Here is a 25,118-nt window from a genome sequence, read left to right as displayed (position 1 = left end):
TGGGAAGTGGTCAAGGGTACAAGGAGGATGTGGTACCATCGGGTCATGCTAATCAGGGAGTGTGCATTTGAATCCCTGGTGAAGGGCCTGCCATGTGCAGAAACCTGTGAACCGTGTGTGTGGTGGCAGTCTGACAACATAATGTGTGTGTCTAAGTGCAGTAGTTGCTGGTGTGAGTGTGAGCAGGGGTATGCGATGTGAGTCACCTCTAGGTGCACATTGGAGGAGTATGTCCTTGAGGAAGTGTGAAACCTGCTGGGAATGTTTGCTGAGGAACCCAGAGACCAAGCCAGGCACGTACCTACTGAGTGTGTTAGATGCATACATAGGACAAGGCTCGAGCTTCTTAAGCATGTAAATGCCAGGATGTACCCAGAGTGACCAGGTAGCCAAAGAGTGTATGGAGACTGCACACCCCACCCCAGAGCAGCTGACCGTGAGGGCCATGGAAAGGCAGAGGAGTCCCCACAAAGCCACTGGGAACAGAGTGACCAGAGATGCCCTGCAAGCTGTGAACTGCACTTACCTTTATCACAGCCCTGTGGATGGGGGTTTCTCACCGGAAACTGAGCCATTTTCCAGTTTACCGCTAGCAGGCTCTCTACCTCAGTTTCCCCATCTAGAAGAAAGAATGCTGATTGACTTCACACTTGTGTTGCTGTCCTAGGGTCTGTGACTCCAGGTCTTGAGGTCTCTCTCTGTGGGTGACTTCCCTCCACTGGGTCTGGCGTTCTCACCATGGGTTCCTATTCCACCCCTGGAGGGGCACAAGTGAAGAATGGGACACGGGGTGCCCAGTGAGCATAGCTGCCGCGAGGCCATTGTGATCTCTGGGGCGGGACAAACCCAGTTTGAAATGAAAGCGGAATGGACTTGCTTAAGGCCAGGCAGCGTCTAGAGCCCAGGCAGTCTTCCTGATTCAGACCTTTCTGATGCTGGGTGATCAAGGACAAGAAAGCTAGCACAGACAGGTTCAAGTTGCCAGAGTGGAACTGGATCCATGAGGACCCATTTTCTGAGTGACGGGCTGGAAGCCAGACTGACCGCTACATTCCCTCTGAGTCCTGTCCCTGGATATTCCAGGTGCCCGGCGGGGGTGGAGAGTGGAGCACCGCGCTGCTGTCCCCTCGAGAGGTGGAAAGCTCAGCGGAGGGGCCCATCCCGTGTCGGCGCATGCGCAGTGGCAGCTACATTAAGGCCATGGGCGATGAAGACAGTGATGAGTCTGGCGGTGGTAGCCCCAAGCCTTCACCCAAGACTGCAGCTCGGCGGCAGAGCTACCTGAGGGCCACGCAGCAGTCTCTGGGAGAGCAGAGCAACCCCCGCAGGTGAGCTGCAGCCTTTCCTGGGGTCTAGAACAATAACCCTGGTGAAGCCACGCCCCTTCGTGTATGCCACGCCCCTTGGGAGCCTGAGCCATCCCCTTAGTGGGAACCTTGGCCTGACAATATTTCCCTGAGGAAGGCCTCAGAACTTGAAAGCTGATCTCAGACCAGCTGTGTCCCTTAGGTGAACCTCACACTTGTACACCGTGTCTCTTGGGAGCCTGGCCTCCCCCCTTCTTTTGCCACCTAGGAGAACCCAGCCCTGCAGATAGAGTCTGCTTCTCAGTCTCAGGTCCAGGTGAACACCTCCCCTGTAAGGGCTTCTTCATGCTTAGGCTGGCCCTGCTTGCTAACACTTGTTCCCAAACAGTCTCATCTACAGTTAAGCCCTGCCCTTAGTGAGAATTGGGGTGACTGGTTCAGGTAAACTCTGCCAGAGGAACCATATGCATGGGTAAGTTCACTCCCATAGGGAGTTGCCCCAGGGGTACTTGACACGTACTTCATGAGCAGAGCAACGGTTGCCGTCTGTTGACCCTGGCCTTGCTGGCTACCATGCTTGCCCTGGTGCACTTAAATTCACATCCTGAAATCTTTATCCCAGCCCCAGCAGTGCGTCGCTTCCATTCCATAAATGGGGTTCATGAGATGGGAATATGAGAAGGCCTCTCACCAGGAGCTCTCTACAGAAAGCTCGAGTCTTGCCAAGCCCATGTCTGGACCTCAAACTGACCAAGGCTATGTGTTGTTTCTAGAATAAGGCAGGGTGAGATAATGTGAGAAAGACTGACAGACTGGGCCTGCAGGGTAGGTGGCAGGTCCTTATCCGGACATCATAGCAGTGCTGAAACCTTTTGCACATTTATAGGTAAATACCAAGGCTAAAGGCCTCTACCCACCTTTGTCTAGTCTCTAGAATTGCCCCAGAGTTTCAGTTTTGTAGACTTACACTAGGCAGCCTGGCTGCTAGCTTAAAACAGTCAAATGCAGGCACGTTCTGCCACCTTGAGGCCACAGTGGGCATAACAAGGGCCGCCTGCTTGCCACAAATTTTACTAGGTCTCCCAAAGGTGGGAGTTCTCCCTTTGCTTGGAGCCCCCACCCCCTTGCCCAGGCTGGCGGTGCTTCCCCTTCCCCTGCCACTGAATGATCTTGGATAGTCTTCTCCCTTCTGGCCTCAGTTCCCCAGGCTAAACAATGGATGGGCTGAGCCTTGTCCCCCTCTGTCACCCAGGAGTCTGGACCGTTTGGATTCAGTGGACATGCTGCTGCCTTCCAAGTGCCCCAGCTGGGAAGAGGACTACAACCCCATCAGTGACAGCCTCAATGACTCCAGCTGTATCAGCCAGGTAGGGGTGACTAAGAGGGCAGGAGACTTGGCGCCTTGTTGTCCTCTGTCCAGAGCGCTGTGCTGTCCACAGACCCTGATTTCCAGCGTCATTGCCTGGAATCATCTTGGTTTACTAACTTGTATGTCATTCTGCCTCGTGAGACCAGGGGTCTCTTTACATACTGTCTTGTTCCCTGTACATCTCCATCACCTCGCCCAGCACTCAGCCAGGCAGAGGCTTACTGTGTGCTTTCTTAGTAGGCATGTCATGCCTTGGCTTACCCATCTTACCTGCTCTCTCCTCTCCCGGTCTCCCTGTGTCTGCCCTATCCCATTTCTCTCTCTCCCTCTTCCCTCCTTCCCCTGCATCCCTGCCTTTTATCCCCTCGTTCACTACGTTTTTCCCTAGGTCTCCTTGTGTCTCCTCCATAGTTCCATTTTTCACATATCCTTTCTCCATCCTTGCCTGCCCAGGTACCCGGAAAACCTTTACCTTTAGTTATACAGAAAGATAATTGAATCTGCCATATTGAGGGTTCCCACAGACTTCACCCACTGTTCCATGTCCTGCCCAAGTTCTCTTCTAATTCAGGACTTTTTCCTTCCCACAAACTTCACCCCTAAAAGGTTGAATGTCATAAGCTGTATAGGCAGCCACAAAGTTACATACAACCCAGAAAAAGAAGGGCCTGGGTATTGTCTCTGATCTGTGCTCTGGCTAAGCTGCTTGCCCAGGTGAAAAGTGGCAGACAGCGCACCCATGGAACCAGGAAGAACAGAGAGTGCACATCCTCGGTGATGCCAGCCCCAGAAGTGAGCTTCCCATCCCCTAGGGAGCCAAGCAACCTCTCTGAACCAGAATCCAGCTTGGGTGGGGAGGAGTCTGAGAAGCCCAGACCAGGCCTGGCCTTCCTGCAACCCACACCCTCTTTCTCCTGCAGGTTTTTGGACAGGCTTCCCTGATCCCCCAGCTGTTTGGCCATGATCAACAGGTCAGTATGTTGCCACTCTCTTGTGTTCAGGGTTGGGTCTTAGGCCTCCAGCCTGGATAGGTCCAAGCAGAGCTGTTATTAGAAAGGCATCCCCAGTGAGGATGGAGTTGAGGTGCACAGTGGGGTCCTGACTCTCACTGTGGCTTAGTTTGTCCTGAAAACAGGGAACACATGAGCCAGGCTCTCCGGGCAGACAAGAAGCCATTGCGGGGCAATGGAGCTTCTCCCAAACGCCTTCTGCCTCCCCCTGAAGCTGGATCAGACCAGGAAGATTTTTGTTTGGACAGGTTAGGGGTTGTGAGGCGTTCTCTGCCAGGTCCCGGATCCCCTAGTTTTCCCCTTTCCAGAGCCCCAGCAGGACCTTTTAGGACGTGGGGGTGTTGAAGTGAATGTGGAGACTTTTTAAAAATAATTTATTGAACTTTATGTGCATTGGTATGAAGGTCTCATATGAGATCCTCTGGAAGTGGAGTTACAGACAGTTGTGAGCTGCCATGTGGGTGCTGGGAATTGAACCCAGGTCCTCTGGAAGAATGGCCAGTGCTCTTAACCACTGAGCCATCTCCAGCCCCCAGTCTGCTACTCTTTAAGGACTGCCCTGTAGGCCAGGCAATTCCTCCATCCTGCGACTTTCATAGGTGTATGGCAAGCATCTGGCATTAACATACAAAGCCCCACAACAAAGCCTGTACACAGGAAGCATTCAGAGAGCCTCACACAGACTACCTGACAGCTCCTAACAGTTTGGGAGCATCTGACCAAACAGTTATAAACACTTGTTCATTCCACACAACCGCCTGAATTATCGGGTACATGTGACCAGTGACTCTGACCCTGCTCAGATGATGAGTTAGCTCATATAATCTTGATTTTGAGCAGGGTTTCATATTTCAGACTGGCCTTAACCTTCCAGTGTAGCCCACCTATGCTTAAAATCCTTATCCTCCTGCCTCTGCATTCCAAGGACTGAGATGGGCAGCTGCAGCCAGCTCTCATCTGTCTGCTTTCCAAGTTTCTTCCATTAGGGCATAGTTCCAAAGCAAGACCTTGTTGCCCTGAGCAGTCACAGAGGCTCTCAAAATACCTCAGTTTGCAATGCAGCTCTGAAAGATACCCGATGCTTTCATGTCCTCTGTAGGTATATCTGGGGTATGCCCGGTGGCCTGATTTTAACTCAGCAGACTATCCAAGAAAACTTCCTGCAGTGGTGGCCAAATGTTCTACAATCCATGTTTGTCCATGTGCCTTTTGACCCAGTGAAATATGGCTACTATGGCTACCAAACTTTATTCAGTTCTAATTGATTTAAACCTAAATGGCATAGTCATATGTGGCTCATAGCTACCATGTTGGAAATCACAGGTTCAGACCTTTCCAGGCATCTTAATTTGCGTGACAGGCGATCTAAGCATTTGACCTAAAGGATCCACAGATCATTAATTACCCTAGCCGGTTCATTTCATGCAGACAAGGAGAGAACTTAGAGGGCACAGGGCTGCTGGGTGAAGCCGGCCCAGATCCACCTTTCTTCCACAGGATACTCAGTCCACAGTGCTTCCTCCTCTAGCTACGGGTCCCCCAGACTTCACCTGCTGTCCATTGGCGGCCAGCTGACTCTAGTTTATGCTGCATGGTCCCTGCCAACATAGCCTGAAATTGGAGTCAGTAAGCCCTGCCAGAATCTTCAGAGTGCTATGTGTGGTGAGGCCCCTCTGTGCCACACCTCTAGCTTCCAATTTGCAGGATCCTGGGTGACCATCTCTGGAGGGATGCTTAGGAACTGTGTAGATGAGGCTGAAGTATATTTGAGATGGCAAATATACCCATTTTCCCCATTGTCCTGGCAGACATCAGTTGTCCTCACTGCCACTACCCTCATTCTGATCTATCTTCTTTCACAAGCTATTGCCTCAGCTCATCTCTAGCCTCTGCCTCCTCTCCAGACCTCCTCCCCATACCACAGCATCCACTAGATTACTATCCCTTACATATGTAGCTGCAGTGCTGGCTCGGCTTTTCCCTCACCAGGTACCCTTGACAAATATCTTCCTTTTACTAGCCCTTGAGGGTTTGTTTGGTTTTGGGTTTTTTGTTGCTGCTGCTGCTGCCATGTTTTTGCTTATAGAAGTTAGTAGACCATACAGTGGTAAATATCCACCACACCTAATAAGACTCCCATTCCAACATTCAGGGCAGACATTACTAATGGATCGCAGCCTCCTTTCCTACTGAATTCAGATGTAATCATAAACTCTTTTGGTAGATTAGTACAGACAAGATATAATCTTGTTAACATCCTGTAATATTCATTGTAGATGGGAAAACTGAGGCCCACAGAGATAAGGGGGCTGTTTACTTAGGAGCCTATCTGCACTGGGTGAGGTGGAAGGAGGAGAGACAGGCCAAGAAGGGCCAGGCAGGGAAAACCTCCAGCCCTGAAGCTAGTAGACCAGCAAGGACTGGCAAAGCTGGCCTCTGATGCCTGCCTCTGTCTGGACAGGTTCGGGAGGCCGATCTGAGTGATCAGTACGAGGCAGCGTGTGAGTCGGCCTGCAGCGAAGCTGAGTCCACGGCAGCAGAGGCGCTTGATTTGCCACTGCCTAGCTACTTCCGCTCGCGCAGCCACAGCTACCTGAGAGCCATCCAGGCAGGCTGCTCGCAGGAGGAGGACAGTGTCTCCCTGCAGTCCCTCTCCCCACCGCCCAGCACCGGCAGCCTCAGCAACAGCCGCACGCTTCCGAGTGAGTACAGCAATGCTGAAGGATTAATATTTTGTTCTATTTTGTACTGTTTACAAGGAAAACATGGGAAGTGTTCAGGTGGGCAGCCTGGGGAGATGCTGGGGAGGAAACCATAGGTCACCCCCCCAAAAAAAATGGTGGAGAACAAAAGTGGCCTTGAAGCCTAAACAGGTGGCAGAAACAGACTGTCCAATGGGAAGATAATGGAGAGGTCTGGAACTCTGGGATCCCTGGCTGCTTTCTGCATAGAGCAGCCTCCTGCTGGTAGGTGAGGTTTACCAAAAGGAAAATACCACTTGGGATTAGCTGTGCAGACAGAGCTCTAGGGAAGGCGGGCACCTTCGGGGAAGGCAAGAAGAGCATAATGAAGGGTTAAATCCACTTCCAGCATTCCGGGGGGGGGGGGTGAGTTCATCTCTCAGATTCACAGTCAGGATGGCCTGGCCTTCCTCAGATTGTTTGGACTTCTCTAAAGATGAGAATAATAGGAAGTCAGACCAAGAGAAAGCACAGTACAAAGTCTGGGATAGTTGAGACGACCTTCAGTTTACTCTTCTAGCCCTTCCTAGACCCCATTTCCCCATCTCTAAGGCAGACCCTAGAGAGCCCTGGGGTACTGAAGACTGTGTAGGAAGCGCACCTGCCATACTCTCACCAGGCACAGACCCTAACTAAACACCATCTGCTGGGGTGTGGCAGGCAATACTGTCCCAGCTGCTTCCCAGCCTCGACTCTGCCCCTGTGCAATAGGCAGGGCAGTGGGGCTGCACTGAGGAAGAAAGGATGGCTGCTTCAGTGCTCAGCTGCTGTGTGTTCTCACTAAGTGAACCCGAGGCCCACAGATGTACCCAGTAAGCAACGTGCTGATTAAATGAACTGGTCTTTTCAGGTGTCAGAGCAGAAACAGTCCCTCCTCATCTCCCATCATCCTCTGCAGCTGTCCCATCCCACCTACTGGGTATCCAACAGCAGATCCCTAGACTCTGGCCACTTTTACAACTGAAGAAAGAGTCTTGTTTTTAGATATTAGGGATCCAGTCTAGTCTACTCTCAGAACTTCAGACCAATTTGCCCAAATCTCATGCAGCTGCACCGGGCTCCTGCCATAGCTGGGAAACCCTGGTGGGGAGCTAGGTGTCGTGGCTGGTGTCTTCTCTGGATCTTGCTCACTGTTGTTGTTGCTGGTTCTCCTGCTTCCGGGACTCTGAACAACTGAAGCCATAGTCTGATCTTTTGTCCTGTCTGGAAGGGACTTCCTGGTGCCTTCTTTCTTGGCATGAGCAATGCTGCTTCCTACTCCCCTCAGCTTCTCCATTTGGTAGTCCTTCATCCCCACTTAGCCTTTTTGCTGGGCAGTTTGTCCTAGGACAGAGTCCTCTAAAGACAGTTGCAGACCCACCCCCACCCCATGACATTTAACCTGTTGGCAAAGCAGCACAGTTGGCTGTTGGAGTGTGGAGTATGGAAACGCCCCGCTCGAGTGCCTTCTTCCAGACCTGCTGTCATGCAGGCAGACCAGCTTCCCACTTTAGAAGTCCCCCAGCTGGAGTGGAGGCTGTCATTCTATGGCTTTGGGATTCTTGGATCTGGAATCCAGGGAGCTCTACCAGGCTGTCCCAGAACTCTGCTGCAGTTCCATGGGAGTCTCAGGTAAGGATCATACTCTCTACATTCTCGTGCCCCTTGAGAAGTTCTTAATGAATGAGATGGGCTTGGAAGAACACACAGCATCCACAGAAGTTCACTGCAAATAAACCCCCACTCACCAGTTTCCTCCAGCCCCCATTACTCATGAGTGAATGGATCAAAGATGCGTGAGTGCTACACATCCCAGAACCAGGTGGGCCCCTCCCTCGGTGGCTTAGCTCCTGCTTCAGTAGCACTGTACGGCAAACACAACAAAGGACATCCCCAGGTTTGTCAGGAGATTCTCCTGAGACCAGAAGTCCTCCTGAGATCAGTGGTCTAAGCTAGGATGTGTTCATCTCTTGAAGGGGGCAGAAGGCAAGAGAGCAAGCCTAACTACAGTACGAGTACATTCAAGGCCCAGCATCCATTGGCTAAAGCAGGTTGCATAACTGAGCTCTCAGTCAAGGGTGAGGACCCCCTCACTACTGTAGAGAAGACCGTGTCCCTACGGCAAAGCGTGTGAACATAGAGGGGGTGAAGGATTGGTGGTAATAATTCAGTCTCTATTCCTCGCGTGAATTCATGCCTCTCTCAAGGTCTCCCAAATGCTTCATACAGGCACAGTGCCGAGATCTGTGATTTGTGCCCAATCTTGTAGCCCCTCAGCACCTGTGATCTAAACTTACCCATGCTACCCTCCCTGGAGCACAACACCCTCTTCCCCAATGAAAACTTGACTTAGCAAAATAAGGCCAGGCTGACTGCCACTCATACTCTGTTCAGAAAGGAGAGACAGGGATTCAGAGACTTGCTGACTCAGGGTGAAATCCTTCTGGTCAACCTGATGGCACATACTTTGAGATAGGTGAATATTCCTGGAAACTTTCTACACTGAGAATATGAGCTCTGGGCTTCAGCCTGCTTCCCCCTAGGAACAATAGGAGGGTACATCTACTTTAGCTGAAGCTGATTGGCCTAGCCCAGACATATTTAATTTAATTTAATTAATTCAGTTTAACTCCATGTAACCGTGCCAAAGTCATATCCACAGCCATATTTGAGTTAGGTCTCTATTTAATTATTCATACTTTGGCCACACCAAGCTTCTGTGGAACCACCCACTGAGCTTTCTGATGGCTCCTTTGACCACCCAAGATGTTTTTATTTATGTGTCTGTGTGTCTGTGTGTATGTATGCCAGCTTTTCAGTATATGTACATGCATACAGGTAGCCATAATGGCCCAGAGTGTATGTGAGTATGTCAGATCCCTTGGAACTGGAGTTACAGCCAGCTGTGAGTTACCCAATGTGGACACTAGGAACCAAACCCCATCCTCTATAAGAATAGCAAGTGCTTTTTTTTTTTTTAAGACAGGGTCTTTATTATGTAGCCCTGGCTAGCCTGAAACTCTATAGAGAGTAGACTGGCTTTGAACTCACAGAGATCAGCCTGCCTCTGCCTCTGAGTGCTGAGATTAAAGACCTGCACCACTGCACCCAGCCTGTGTGGTATTTTAACAGGCAGTGACTTTGGTTTGATCTTTATCCCAGGCTATATCTTAATTTGAGAATGATCTACTGGCTGGCGACTGAAGTTGACAGATTTATTTTCCAGCTCAGCAAGTTCTAGGCTCTTCCTATTTCCCCTAAGTATCCCTGACAGATTGGCTGTTTCTTTTGTGAGGTCTTCTCTCTTTTAAGTCCTCATCCAAAGGAGCCAGCTCTTGCCCAAGTATATCTGCTCACTTAAGTCACTGTATGTGAAGTTCACGGAGAGGTCTGATGCACACAGAACCCAGGAATCTTTTTCAAGCCTCCTCTAAGAGTTTGCTTGTTATTTCCTCTTGCTTGGTCCTAGAGACGCTGTGATATATCTTAGTTATTATTGCAGTCACACTCTCGACTTTATGTACCACCTCAGTGCTGCTGCGGAACAAACAGTGGGGAACAACAGTACCTACTGATTCATGAGCTTGCAGGTCAGCTGGCTTGACTCCCTGGGCCCAAAGGCTGTTCAGGAGTCAGTGTCCCAACCAGGCCATGTTCTTCCCATGGAGGTGATGGAAGGCTAGGAAGACAAACTCATTTTGTAACACATTCAGGTCTCTTGGTTTCACATCTACAAATAACCAGCTGATCAAAGCGAGTCATTAATCCAAAGCTGATGCTCAGAGCTTTTGTGAGCTATAGCTAAGGGTATGATTACAAAGAACTGAGAACTGAGATCATCGATTCAATCTCAGTTCCAGTATCTCCATCCATCTATCCATTTATCTATCTAGTATGACAGTGGGTTTGGCAGGGTGACTCAGTTGGCAAAGTGCCAGCAGTAGTGAGTACGAGGACCTAAGTTGATCACCAGTACCATGGGAGAGGGGAAGCCAGGTGTGGTAATATGCCTATCTTAGTGTTTTATTGCTGCGACAAGACACCATGACCAAAACGACTCTTTTTTCGGGAGATGGGTCTTAACAGGGTTTCTTTGTATAGCCCTGACTGTCCTGGAACTCATGAACTAACTAACTCAGAGATCTGCCTGCCTCTCTCTGCCTCCCAAGTGCAGGCATTTAAGGTGTGCACCACCACCATCTGGCTCAAGATGACTCTTACAAAGGAAAACATTTAATTGGGTTTTATTTACAGTTTTTGAGGCTTAGTCCATTATCACCATGGTTGGAAGCATAGTGGCACAAAGGTAGGCATGGTGCTGCAGAAGAAGCCGAGAGCTTTACATCCTGACCCTCAGGCAGCAGTCAGAGAGAGACAGAGAGAGACAGAGACAGACAGACAGACAGACAGACAGAGGTGCAGACAGACAAACACATTTGAAACCCCAGTGACACACTTCCTCCAACAAGGCCACACCGTCTAATACTTGTAACCCTTCTCTAACAGTTCACCAACTAGGAACCAAGTATGCAAATATATGAGCCTATGAGGACCATTCTTGTTCAAACCACACAGCCTTTAATCCTAGCACTGAGGAGACAAAGATAGTGGATCCCTCACCAGTCAGCCAGCCTCACCAAATTGGTGAGTTTCTCAAAAATAAGGTAGAGACTGAAAATGACACCCAACATATACACATTCACCCTCATGTACATGTTCACACACATGAATAAATGTGTGCACACACACAAAGATCTGAAGACACATATATACTGGTACTCACACATTTACATGTGTACACCTAATTCAATATACCCCTGCACACAGAGTACATGCCTGTGTGTCTCCATCAACGCTCACCCACACACACCTGTAGGGAAGCCTACCTTAGTAGACTGGCACCCCAAGTTTTCCCATTTGCCTTCACTGTAGGTCCCACAGTGACTGCCACATACCTGCTCCTGTTAGCCCTCTGCTTCTCTCTTGCTCAGCAGGTAAACTCATCTGCCACCTAGGAAAACGAAAACCACCAAATTTTCAGGTCTCTGGCCAGAGCTGCAGCTGGTCCATGTGGTAGTTTTGTGCTAAGTTAGGAAAGGGTACTGCTCCTCACAACCCTTCACTTGCTTCTACTCAAGTCACATGATGCAGTTTCTACTACGATTAGAATAAGGTCTTTTACTTCATCTGCCAAAAGTTTGTCATAATTATATAATTCGATTATGTCTAAATTGTGATTTGTACCCCGAAGGCACAAACTAGGCATCCTTTTTTGTTTTGTTTTGCTTGTTTTTTGAGATAGGGTTACTCTAGGTAGCCCTGGCTATCCTGAAAACTCTGTAGACCAGGCTGACCTAGAACTCACAGTGCTGGGATTAAAGGTGTGTGCCATCACCTCCCAGCTGAACGGGGCATCCTTAATCAGTATAAAACTTGTACAGCCATGCATGGTAACTCAGTCTGTAATCACCTGCCTCGCCACAGACACACAGTCACTGTCTCCTACTCAGAAGGGTCCCCTCCTTCCCACCCTGCCCCCCCCAACTAGTTCTGAGCCTTTGTTATTGAGAGGCATGTAGCTCTTTGTCTCCACCCTGAACACATGTGCTCACAGACCAGATGCAGGCAGGTGGGGAAATGTGGGTGCTGGGTGGATATCAAGGCAGTGGGCGCCCAGCAGAACCAACTGCTCTGGAGTGGCGCAGGCCGGGTATGTAGCTGCACACCCACCACTCACTGCTGGCAGCTTCCCAGCTCTATTGCTAGCACCACCATCCTCCCTCCCCCTTTCTGACCCAGTTTCCACATTCCAGAAATAACTCTGGCAGGTGACTGGCAGGCGGGTCAGCAGTGGCTCGGCTGCCACTTGTATACGCCCCTCCCCAGCCAGAGGACACCATGGAGGGGACAAGAGGGCCGTGACATGACCCTTTGGTCTGCCTCTGATCCTGCCTCTCCTCTCTTTATGCCTCTGAGAGGAAGCAAGAACAGCGACAGTCTCCCTCCCATCTCTTCCCTCAGCTCCCCCGCCCCAATCCCTGCCTTCTGTTTCTCCCTCAACCCTCTGTTTCTCTTCCTTTCCTTCCTCTCAGCTCTCAGTTTTGGGCTTTCCCCTCCTCCTTTCTGTCTCTTCCCACTCCCTCCGAACAACATCACACAGATTCAGAATCTGAGACACCACAAAGGGACCTCAGCAAGTGGTATGGGGGTGGGGGGAACTACTGTGTGGCATTCTGATCCTGCCAGTTACATTCTCTCCATCTTTAAATGTGAACACGGGGCGGGGGACGGGACAGACACACTGACACCTACCTGTACTTAAGATCATTCTCTGGATAAGTTCCAGTCCAGAAACTGTTCCTGCTCCCTGCCTAGAGGCCCAGAGCTCTTGTTTCAGGGCTGCTGTGTCACTCTGAAAAGGCACCTGTCCCTCTCTGGGCCTCATAATGGTTATCTGCACCCTGGGTGCGAGGAATGGTCTTATCTATGACCATCCAAGTCACAGGTTTCTTTCCCTCTTTTTGTCCCTTCTCCCATCCCTCAGAACTCTTCTGGCTTCTTTGATTCCTTTTCCTTCCCCTGCACATATACATAGGAAGGGAGGCAAACAAAATTTCTCAGTCAAAATTTCTCAGTCAAAATTTCACCACTCACCAAGTAGTGGTGGCGGCGGCGGTGGTGGTGGCGCATGCCTTTAATCCAAGCATGCAGGAGGCAGCCAGATCTCTGTGAGTTTGAGGCCATCTTGGTCTACAAAGCAAGTTCTGGGACAGCCAGAGCTGCTATATAGAAAAACCCTGTCTTGAGAACTCAAAAACAAAACCAAAAAAAAAAAAAAAAAAAAAAAAACCAACAACAAAAACCCCTCAGTCTTGTCTCCCAACCTTCTCTACCTCAATCTTTGGTTATTTCACTTTCACTGCAGATCCCTGTCAGCTCAGCCCATCCAGTCCCCAGAGTGTCAGGCAAACATCCTATAATTTGTGTGTTATTTCTAATCCATGGAGCTAAGGATTGAGATTTTATCTGAGTTAAGCAGATTAAGTGTGCCACCATGAATTAATGATGTCTCTTATGGCCAGAGTTACACATTTACACATACCTGCCATTCCTGATTTAATTCAGTTACACACACACACACACACCCTCAAATGGGGGTGAGGTGGCTCACCAAGCTGCTGCAACCTAGAGGAAATGTCATAGTCAAGGTCACTCAGCAAATAGGTCAAGGAGATGCTTCTCAAAGCCTTGAGTTCTTCATTGTGCTGTGGGGTTAGGAAGGAAGCAACCCAAGGACTTGACAAAGAGCAGGAGAATCATTTGGCAGTAGGAGCAAGATTAGAGACTGCCACACTGGTCAGGAAGGGACAGTGGCCCTGTCAGGGTCATAGGGTCGAAGGTGATAGGATTCAGGAGGCCTTCCCCAGAAGAATATCAGAACTTCCTACTGCTAAAATAGGCGCTTCCCCTGCCTGGGTAGAAGACAGACAGGCTTGGGTTCTCCTAGGTTTCTACCATGCCCTTGCCCCAGGCAGTCCTACGTAGCTGAGTGCCTACTGTGTGCTTAGTGCTCACATTATCACTCTTCAGTCCATACCTGAGGCTGAGGAGCAGGCCTCCAACCCAGAATTGAAACTTTTGGGCAAAACAAGAGAGGGGCATCCTGTCACCCTCAGGAGGCAGAGCAGTGCCACAGTTCCCTTTCACTGTGACCAACACCGTGCTAAAATTAATTTAGGGAAGAACAGGTGTATTTCATCTTACCCTTCCATGTTACAGTCCATCATGAAGTGAAATCAGGGCAGGAACTGAAGCAGAGGCTGTGCCGGAGACTGTTTGCTCCATTAATTCTCTCTGGTTGCTCGGCTACCTTTCATCTATAGCACAAGGAGCCCATTGTGGGCTGTTAGATTTCTGCTTATGGCCTAGCAGTTTTTGTTTGTTCCTCTTCCCCATCGTTGGCTGTGTTTCTAAAAGTCTCAGACTCAGAGATTCGCCTAACTCTGCTTCCTGAGGGCTGGGATTAAAGATGTGTGCCACCACAGCCATCTAAGAATCTTAACTGGGCTTTCAGAACTCATTCAGGATCTCGCTGGTTGCCATAGTCCCCCTCCCTCCTTTCCTGGATAAGCTCTCTCTACCCTGGCTCCAGCATTTTTGCATTACACCCCTGGGGGAGAGGGAGGGGATCAGTCAGACCCATGCTGTGAATTTTAAGTATTGATGTAGTTTCAAAACTGAAGCTAGGTGTAGTGATGCGTGCCTTTAATCCCAGCACTTGGGAGGCAGAGGCAGGTGGATCGCTGTGAGTTTGAGCCCAGCCCAGGACAGAACAGCCAAAGCTACATAGAGACCCTGTCTCGAAAAAGCAAAAGGTGGGGGGATGTGGGGAGAGTCCTCACTTTCCTAGCTGCCAGTTTTGGACACCTGGGACAGGACAGCAACTATCTGGAAGGGGAGAACCCGATACCAGAAGTCCAGGCTCCTGCAGGAGGATCTGAGTCCTGCCTGCCAGCCCTACACCTAAGACTTGGGTCCAGCCAACTCCACTTAGCAGGAAGACTAGCCTGACTTGGAGCTCCTGGGCAAGGACCCAGTCTGTATGCAGAAGGTTCCCCATACACACCTTCCAGGAACCTAAAAGATCACCACCAGACGTGTGCTGAAGTTCCTCTAGCACTAAGGTCTCAGACTTGGTGAAGTCCAAATTGAAACTGCCCGTGAGTCCTTTTCAATCCAGTAAGCTGGATTCAGAGGGTCAAAGACTTCATAGAAAGTTCTGTTTCTGCCCCCACTTCTCCCCGGGGGCACATGGGGCCTATGCATCCCCAAAAGAAAAGGGGACTTGCCCAAAGTTATACAAGAAGTGTGTTACTGAGTTGGAAGAGTAGAGGTGAAATAAAGAGATCTCATGGTGGCTTGGCTTGGGGTGTCAGAGCCCACCAAGAACTTACTTTTTTGCCTTTTCCTAAATAAAGCAAATGAGCATGGCCAGCTACTGCTTTTAAAGTGCCTGGCATCAAATGAGCTTGTTGCTCTCTTCATCATTGTCTTAACACAAAAGGAAGACGTCCACTGGAAACAGTGTTATCCTTTTCATTTCTCTTAGCCTTCCAGAAGATCCAGATTCAGTCAGCAGCAAGGATCTGTGCCTGGTTGACCTGGCTTAAGCAATGCCAGGGGCTGCACGAAGGAGGGGACTGAGGGAAGTAGGAATGGGCTCGGATAGGATCGGTCTGCTTCTGTCCCATTTTACAGAGAATGACGCGCGAAGATTGAGCATCTCACCTAAAGGTCACACAGGTGTGATACCGAACCCGTCCTTAGGCTCCTTGGGAGCACAACCAGGGGTGGAAGGGGCAACTAGAAACTGCTAGGCTGCTGAACAGCGAGGACCTGCGTGCAGGGCGAAAAGCCCACAGTAGGCTCCCTCCTTAGCTTCAGTTTCTCAACTCACAGCGAGGAGTCGCCTCCAGGGTGAGCCTGCACCGACACCCGGCCACTCTGCCGGCTGTACAGAGCGTGCGATGCGTTCCAGCTGGAACCGGTTTGACGGGGAGGTCCGAGAGGGCGGAGCCCCCCAGCTCGGGCATGCGCGAGCCGGCGTGGGCGCGCACTCCCTTTCAGGCCCGGCCAGGGCGTGGGCCGCGCGGTCCGCGTGCGCGCCTGCGCAGCGGCCCCCGGTTGCGCGCGCCCCCTGGCGGCCCCGGAATCCCGGGCGACGCGCGCGGCTGACGCGAGGGGCGGGGCCGGCGCGGGGCTTTAACCCGGAGGCCCCGCCTCTCGGGCGTACAAAACCGGAGCCTCGGGCCGGGCCGCGTGAGGGAGGAGGGTGAGTGCCCGCCACTGGCCGCAGCTGCCGCCAGTCCGTCCGTCACTTCGTCCGTCTGTCCGACCCACGTCGTCGCCGCCGCCGCCGCCTCCTCAGCCCGGACGCCCGGGGCCCGCCCAGCGCCGCCCGGAGCAGCCGCGGCCCCGCGAGGAGACGGGCGCCGCCCCCGCCCGGCCCTGCCCTGCCCTGTCTTCCCGTCTGTCCGTCCGTCCGCCCGCCCGCCCGCGCTTCCGTCCTTCTGTCGGGCCGCCGATCCTCCGGCCTGTGTCCCCGTTGCGCCCGCTTTGTCTCTCCCTAGCTTGCTGTCTCTTTGTCTCTGCCCTCGCGCTCTCGGCCCCTCCCTCGCTCCGGGATCTCGGGTCCCCTTTCCCAGCGCTCCCCTCCTCTCTTTACAGCCACGGGTTCTGGTACCCCCATTCTTCGGGACACCCCGTTAGATCTTTTGGGGGCCTCTCCTTCAAAACACGCTCCACTCCCCCAGGCCTCCTGAGCTTACCACACATCCGCCGGGGGTCCTCCTTGATCCCTCTGCTCCTGATTCTTGAGGGTTGCCTCCACCTACTCCATATTTCCCCAGGGGTTTCCCTCTTCTCCGGGGCCTCCAATATCTCTGCCAGAACCTTCTACATCCCTTAGCGGTTTCCTTGAACCTCCAATATCTACCCAGCTCCCTAACTTCCGAGCCCCTCTGCCTTACCAAATTTGTCCGCTGTGGCTGTCACTGCCTTTCCTTGTTCTCCGAGCGTCCCACTTCTCTGGACCCGGTCCCCCGCCTTGCTCTCCCTGCCTGTCTTCTGTGCATCTGTGTCGGTGGTCTCACTGCTCTGTCTGGCGTCTGAGCCTGCACCTCTGCCGGGGGATCTTGCTCCCTTGCTTCTCTGCCCCGACCCTCTGTCACTCCTCTCTGCTCCTTGTCTCTCCCTCTCCCTTTTCTGTCTCTGCCGGGTCTCTGGGTCTCTGACCCCCATCCGGCCCTCATGGCTTTGTGTCTGGAGCTCTTGAAGCAATGTGAGTGGTGGGGTGTCCGGGTCGGGCCGGGCGGAGTCATCCCGCAGGCTGGCCGCGGCCGAGGCTCCATGGGGTTGGCGCTGGGGCAGGGGCTGGCGCTGGGGCAATGAGGCTGTGGGGCCTCTAGACCGTGGGAGAGGGGGACAGGGATGGTGGGGCCAGACTGTCTGGCGAGGAGGGGAAGGGGCCTTCCTGCTCCGAGGCTTCTGCTTTAGTTGCTTGAGTGTGTGGAGGGCGCCCTGGGCTGGGTATCCCTGCTGGCTTGGCCCTGCATGGCCTGGCACTTTGTGATTGCTTGTGGGCAGGCCTGGGCTATTTTGGAGCCTACCGCAGGATGTGATATCACTTGGGCGTTTATTTAGACCCAGCTGGGGGTGGGGGCTGCGTTCTTGCCAACTTGAGTAGTGAAATTTTGCAGGGAGGGGGCGTGGCCTTTTAGGCAGCTGGGCTTTTAGGGTTGTGGTCATAACTTTTTAGGCTACCCTGAGTGGGCAGGTGTACAGAGGTCTGTGAAACTTGGTCTTGCTAGGACCAGGATGAACTGGAGAAGAATTGACCTTACTAGGACCACCCTTGATTATTGTTTTTGGATGTCTTCAACGCTGAATTCCTGGTTATGCCAGCTTCAATGGGTTTGATTTTGAATGAGACTCTTGTATCTCTAAGTCTCAGTTGTCCCGTGTGTAAAAGGGATAATGGGGAGGGGGGGTCCAATAGTTGTCATGAAGATCAAATGAAGCATCTGTAGACATGCTTTATAAATGGTCAAGCTGCCTTCCTTTAAACAGCCCCAGGGAGAGAAACTTTCCTGAGAGTACACAGCTATTACCTGTAGAGCAGAGAGAGACCCCGACTCAAGTCCACTCCCACCGGGTTAAGAAATGTGCCCACTTTTCCAGAATCCCCAGTGCCGTTTGACTCTTCGTCAGTCTGTAAAGTGGGTGTGCCCAGAGAGGTGCCTGTACTGGGGAACACTTGGATTTTCTGTGAGCCATCTGTTGTTTAAAGTTGAACCCTGCTTGGATAAGGACACCTGGAAGTAGCATCAGCCAGTATGTGGTTGTGAGCCACAGCTGCTTTTCTCCATGGTGGACAAAGATCCTAGTTGAAAGGTTCTGCTGAGACCTGGTGTCCGCTGTCAAAGGTTCTAGGATGTTCAGGAACCTTGGAACAGGGAGTGAGACCAACTATTGTAGTCCCTGTGTCTTACAGATGAGGTCAGGAAGAGTCAGGAGAACCCATGGAGGCTTGAACCCTGTGTCCTGTCCGCCTTGCTGGTGTCACCTGCCCCTGGTGTCTAACATTTTTCTAACACCCATGGTTCTTTTTCTGTATGCCCTGTGCTACGCACAATCCATGGGTTGCTTGCATTTGGGAGATAAGAGGGCTTGATACCTGGCCCAAAAGTGAAAAAGTAAAATTCCAGCCCTCATATCTCAGGTGGTGACTCTCCCTTGAGTGTCAGCTTCCTAATTAAATTGGAATAACGAGTCTTGTCTTAAGACTGATTCTAAAATGATAGAATCTTTAAAGAGGGGTTGCGAGGTAGAATGCCAAGGTTCTATTCCCAGTTCTGGTGCCAGACTGCCACGTGACAGTTGGTCTCCTGGTGGTTCTCTGCTCGTCCCTCTAAAGAATGGGGGGTTGGATGGATCAACCTCTTGGGTCTTTGCATGTGACATTTGAGGTTCTCAAACCACCTGTGCATCCTTGTGCCTACCTTACTATTTAAAAGTATGCCCATCACAGTAAGGAAGGAGAATATGCTAAGTGATGCCAGCTGGGTACTAATGTCAACTGTGGGTTTTGATGGGAGAGGTCCTGTGTGGGTTGGAAAGGCTTCCAGGAAGAGGTTGTATTTGAGCTGAGTCAGCATACCAGACACAATCAGCCCTTACACAGGTGTTGCAGAGTGAGTTCTAATCAGTCTCATTTAATGCTTGTGCTGTCTTGGGCAAGTTACTTTCTTTGACCTTTATTTTCTCATCTGACTCTGAAAAATCATTTATATCATAGAATTGTAATGAGAATTAAGAGAAATTTTACATATATAAGTAAGAACCTGCACACAGTAGACATTAAATGTGAGCTTTTCGCTCATAATAGCTGGATCAGATTTTTCTTTATGAGAACAAGATGTCCCCAGCCTTTTCCCTCACCCTTGTGGTTGAGGTCCAGGTAACATGGAAATTACCTCGCAGTGTCCAGTAGTGAGTTGTAATAGGAGTGCTTGTTCATCTCCAGGGCCTTGGGAGGCTTTGTGAATCCATAGCTCTTTCCTGACCATTGCCCCTCCCAACAGCCAGAAGCCAGTGAGTGAAGAGTGAGGGACCCATAGAGGAATGTGGACCCACTCTGGGTCTTGCAGCATGACAATGTCTAGGCAGTCTTGGGTCTCCTGACTTTGTCTGCCCACAGCATTGCTTCAAAGTTTGCTGCTTCTGCCTGGTAGCCTGTCACTCAAGCTGCCTGTTCTAGCACCTGTTCTGCTAGGGTTTGTTTGACATTTCCCAGTCTCTGAGCTCATCTCACATTTTAAAGACTTGAGGTGGGGCGGGGACTTGAGTCATCACCCCTCTGGCTTTTCATCCTGAGCAGAAAGCAGACACTTCCCCATTGCCAGTGCCTGATGTAGATGCCACATGCCTTCAAATTTTCACCCCAGAAGTTCAGTAGACTTGGGAAATGATCTCTCTGTCTCTTTGTCTCTTGGCAGAAGGTGGCTGGGGTGGCTCTGAATGTAGGTTCTTCACTCTCCAGGGCTCCACATCAAGAAAGAAGCTACTGGGGCTGGAGAGATGGCTCAGAGGTTAAGAGCATTGCCTGCTCTTCCAAAGGTCTTGAGTTCAATTCCCAGCAACCACATGGTGGCTCACAACCATCTGTAATGAAGTCTGGTGCCCTCTTCTGGCCTTCAGGCACACACAGAATATTGTATACATAATAAATAAATAAATATAAAGAAAGAAAGAAAGAATCTATTGCCCAGCTAAACTTTTACTTAGGCCTTGCTGCTGCTCTGTGGTACAGACTGTTGTTCCCCAAGGTTGCCTACACTGTCAAATGCCTCTAGTCCCACTTGGCCCTAGCTGTAAACTCAATTCTAGGTTCATAGACTTGCCTAAATATTGACTTTAGCAGGTCACTTCATCTGTGCTTCAGCCTTCTCATATGTAAAATTTTGGTTCTTCATCTTTACAGATTTCAGTTTTCCTGAGCTCTGGTCTAGGACAGGAGTGGATCCTGTGAAGGAGTCTGAAGTTGAGAGCCTATTGGCTGCACTCTGGGGAAAGCTGAGCTGGGAGTAGCTAGCTCTTAGTGATGATCCACTCATGCCTGTTGTCTGGCTCTGGACTTATCAGTAGTCTGTGCCTTGATTTTCTTTCTGCTAGAGTAGGATAGAAATACCTGCCTTGGGTGATCCCTTGAGAAGTGATGGTTACTACTATCAGCCTTGTTTGGGGAAGGCCCAGTTATCTGTGGCAGCATGTCACCTTCCAGATGAGCCTCCCTGGCAGCAGGCACTATCAGGGCAGACCAGGCTAATGGCTGTGGAACGGAATACCTGAGCAACAATGAAATCCAGTCATCAGCAACAATTTAATGAGGTCGATGAGCGGTTCAATGTGAAGACTGCTCAAGTTCCCGGGTTTCCCAGTGCTGGCTGGCGCTGCCTTTCCTGACTCAGCTTGGGCTGGATTCTGCTGCTTTGCTTCCCTATCCATTCTGGAAGACAAGGCTGCTTTAAAGACAATAAAACTGAGTTTTAGAGCTAAAAGATGGTTGTTTCTTATTACCTCGTAAGGAAGCAAGCTTGGGGAGTAAGGACTAGAATCCCAGAATAAGGCCGATGGAGAACCAGGTTAGAGCGCTCTTCTAATCCCCGCCAGGCCTCTTTCAGTCCTGCAGTGGCTGGCCTAGTCTGAGAATGGGTGAAATATACTTCCTAGTGGTTGAACTGGGATTAGCTGGGAGCTTGGTGTTGGGAACCTGCCCTTACCCAGCGGCCTGCCCTCTCAGCCTGGACTGGCTTGCTGAGAGCGAAAGGGGAAGAACAGACAGACTAGTCCTCTGCTCCTGGGAGCTTAGGGGTTGATGAGAAAGACAAGGCCTACAATTATGAGAGACTGTGTGACAGTCTGTAATTAAGTGGCTACTGAGGAAAGGCATTGTCTGAGAAGGAAGAAGTGAATGTGAGCCAGAGGAATAAGAACCCTTTGAGGGGGTTGAATTGGCAGAGGCAGAGGGTGGGGCTGGCATTCTAGAGAATGACTTGCTAGAGGGTGGGGTTGGAAAGTTAAGTGTGTGTTTGGAGAGCTGCATATGGTTGCTGGTTTTGCTGATGCCTCAAGGCTCTGATTGAAAAGTCTAAGGGATCAGTAGGCAGATTGAACATCAGTAGAGTAGCAGAAGCTTTGGGGAGTCCTGGAAGGTACAGAACCGGGACACTGGGAAAACACAACTGTAGGACTCTTTCGAGATGGTGATTCAGACTGCCTAAACAGGAATAAATAAAAATGACTGACAGGGAGGAGGGTCTGCTGCACCCAAAGGAGATGGGGGAGGGGGGTGAGGTTAGGGTGGGGCCTTTGAGAAGAGCAGATGGGATAAAGGCTGTGCTCCCTAAGGAGCCCAGCAGAGACTCCAGATCCTGGGGAGGATATGTGTTGCTGGTGTGGAGAAGGAAGTGGCACTCTGAGCACACTCCTTGTGCACCTGCCTTGGGACAGGCTCTGTGCCAGGGCCTCCATAAGCAGCTTCGCAGATCTGCACAGCAAGCCAGAGGCAGGTGGACTTATCAAATTCCGTTTTACAGATAAGGAAAATGTGGCTCCAGCTCAAGGCTGGCAGGCTTCAAGCCTTGGCTTCCCACAGTTCAGTCCTGCTGCTTAGTAGGAAATCTCTGCTGTCAAGGGCCAAGGGATCCTGAGACAAGGGGCATGTAGACCTTAATTTAAATTTCACAGAGCTCAGTTTTGTGAAAACCTAGCTTGTTCCAGGCCAGCCACAGTGAAACCCTGTATTAACAAGAGAAAAAAAGGAAAACATTTTCATAAAACCACTTTCCGAATATCTTAAGGTCAGGGTTGAGTACAGGCTTAGGATTTCCGTAAGATGAGAGGATCTAAGGCACTAAGGATCCTTATGCCCTGAGCTTGTGTGTATGTTCCCTTTTCTGGACCAGTTGGAACTCCCAGCTAGAGTCAGTCACTCACAAGATAGAAAGAGACTTGTCATAGGTACTTAACACAAAAGAACCAGATTGAGCCAGGGTCCAGCTTCCTAGGCTGCAGCACAGAGAAGGCAGGAGAGACTGGTACTTACAAATGACCACTGTAGAAAGCATCAGTGTTTACCTGGCATGTAGCCAGAAAGTTGATGACCTAGCCAGGATCTCCCAGCTAGTCATTCTCCTCTTGATGTTAGCACTCCCATCCCACCTCAACCACCAGGCAGTGGCATTCCTCCAATCCTTCCTTTGTTACCAGTAAACACATTAGCATCCATGTGCTAGTCTAATTAGGCAAATAGTATCTGAGTCCAGCTGTACACTGGTATGACTGCAACCATGCTTTTCATACCAACATCTTAACAGAGTTTGTTTAAAGGGATTTTCATGCTTCTTTGGAACAGAGGCAGCCTTAGAAATGTCGTTTAGACAGTGGGCTAGAGTGACCTGTGCTATCCCTTTCAGCTATAAATACTTGTCGGGTGCAGGCAAAAAAACTTTGAGTCTCGTGTGTGTTCATTCTGTTTTCTTTGCAACACGGTATTCTGGATCTTTAATGTCTGTCTAGCCTGTTTTGCTTTGCAAAAATTTATCCATTGTCACCTCAGTAGACCTTTATATGACCCTAGGAAACCTTTGCAGTTTTATCTGTTTATTCCAGAAGAAAAAACTGAGGCTCAGTCATAGAAAGTGGCTTGACCAAGGTGATTGTGTAAGCTACTCATTGATTCAACAAGTTTTTATCAAATGTTACTGCGCATCTGGCCTTGAGCCAGCCTGGGGAATACTAGTCTCCCTTGGAGACTTAAACTTTAGAGTGCCGCAGCTTCAGAGTGTAGTGGGGCCCACCTCCGAGCCACTGCCCTGGACTCTTTCACTAGAGACCCCTCTGACTTGGACCCAGGAATCCAGAATTGCAGCCTGTGAACCCTAGCCTGGAACATTAAGGTAACTCTAGTCACAGTATAAGTTTCTGCAAACTGATCTTCAAAACAAGAAAGAAAGAAAACAAAAAATAAACCATAAAAGGTTTTCAGTAATGCCTGAATTATTAATGGGAAGGTGTGGAAGGGTGTCTTCCCAGAAGGCCATCTGCTAGGTTTCATTAGAGGGAAGTCACCCAAAGACTGACTGCTCTCCCCAAGTTCCTGGTCTGACTTTTCTTCAACCTCCAAATATTTGATTACAGTATGCACAGGTGTGGAGCCCTATAGCCATGTGCAGAGCTGGGGACCCACCCTGCCTCCTTTAATATTAGATGAGATGAGATAAATGCTGGTCCCGGGGGCCAAGTCAGGAAACATTGTGACCCACCCCCTCAATCCCCATGAGTAGAAACCAAACCTGGGAGAAAAGGGACTTGTTACACACACATGGTACGTGAAATAGCCTTCCCCTTCTTCAGCTAGCCTGACTTCATCTCCCTAGTCCTTCCTAGTAAGAACCCCCTTCTTGCTCCACAGGTTCAGCAAACACAGCCCTCTTCAGAACCTTCCTATGCCTCAAGGCTAAGATTGTTCTTGAAGTCTGCCTTCAAGAACCTACCACCTTTCCAGCACACCCCAGAGTCCTGTGACATCTAGACTGCCTCAGACTGTACTCAGAGATAACTTAAAGATAGAGCTGCCTGAGGGCTGGAGTGGTGGCTCGGGGTAAGAGTGCTTCCTGCTTCCAGAGGACTCAAGTTAGGTTCTCAGCACCCACAGATAGCTCATTACTGTCTCTCACTCCAGTTCCTGGGAATTGGACACTCTTCAGGCTTCTGTGGACAGACACACACACACAAGAAAGAGCGAGAGAGAAGAAATTTTTTTTTAAGATCTTAAACCAAAAGGCTCCTGGACTGCAGGAAGGTGCCTCTGTAAAATTTTCTGGAATTAATTTTGTAAAGTGTATGTCTATATATTTTTAAATATGTGTGCAGGTATACACACACACATATATACACATGTATGCACAATTGTACATGTTTCTAAGCACGTGTACTTAGTGAAAACACTAGTGTCTCTCTAGCCTAGATGCAGAACCACTGCCTGGACTTGCTGTTTCTCTCCAGCAACCCTCTGCACACTGGCACGAGCTCAGTCTCTAGACACCAACAGCGGTGTCACTAGCATGCCTTTCTATTACGTCATCTTTACTTGTTGCCTTTTTCACCTGGGTCTGTCTCATGTAGCTTTTCTCTTTGGACACACACAGGTCCGTGTCCTCTTGCTTCTAGTGGTTGTGTGACTTTCCATCTATGGTAGCCCACCAGTTGTCGATCACGTCATCTGCTCAGGAAGTTTACTGTGTCTGAGTTTGCTGCTGGAAGCAGCAGGGTCTTCCCTGAGTAACTGTGTGCAATTGTAATAACAGCTTTTCTTATAAGCCAAATATCTGTTTCTGAGAGTCTGTACACTTCAGTGTTTTTCAGATATTTCCAAATTACCAAGAAACAAAAACACCACACATTTTTGACCATTCCACCTTTTTTAGCAGGTGAGAGGCTCAGACTAGCCCTTGAATTCTTAATCTCTCTCAAGTAATCAGGTTGTAATCATGCACCACCACACCTAGCTGGAAGTGTTCACGTTTGTAAGGTACCCCAATCAGATTCACATTCATGTCCTTAGTTAAGAAGCCACTCTTGCCATGGTGGT

At 50.2% G+C, this 25,118-nt stretch overlaps 1 protein-coding gene across 6 annotated transcripts in view; it reads left to right on the top strand.

The window, feature by feature from the left end:
* Dlgap4 (DLG associated protein 4) overlaps positions 1–25,118 on the top strand; it is a 149,299-nt gene that overhangs the window by 91,403 nt on the left and 32,778 nt on the right. For 5 of the 6 annotated variants that reach the window (XM_085697142.2, XM_085697139.2, XM_085697141.2 and 2 more), the window contains 4 exons: positions 1,084–1,328; positions 2,560–2,674; positions 3,597–3,647; positions 6,148–6,388. In XM_085697142.2, coding sequence (XP_085553268.2) covers positions 1,084–1,328; positions 2,560–2,674; positions 3,597–3,647; positions 6,148–6,388 — 652 coding nt within the window. Of the gene's footprint in view, positions 1–1,083; positions 1,329–2,559; positions 2,675–3,596; positions 3,648–6,147; positions 6,389–16,246; positions 17,247–25,118 lie in introns of those variants that run through there. The other variant, XM_048431628.3, reaches the window with a different exon arrangement.

The sequence above is a fragment of the Myodes glareolus genome, chromosome 10 (genome assembly GCF_982192425.1).
Source record: "Myodes glareolus chromosome 10, mMyoGla1.1, whole genome shotgun sequence".
In the NCBI taxonomy this organism is placed as follows: Eukaryota; Metazoa; Chordata; class Mammalia; order Rodentia; family Cricetidae; genus Myodes; species Myodes glareolus.
Note: the sequence above shows the minus strand (reverse complement) of the source record. Positions and strands in the feature narration are given on the sequence as shown.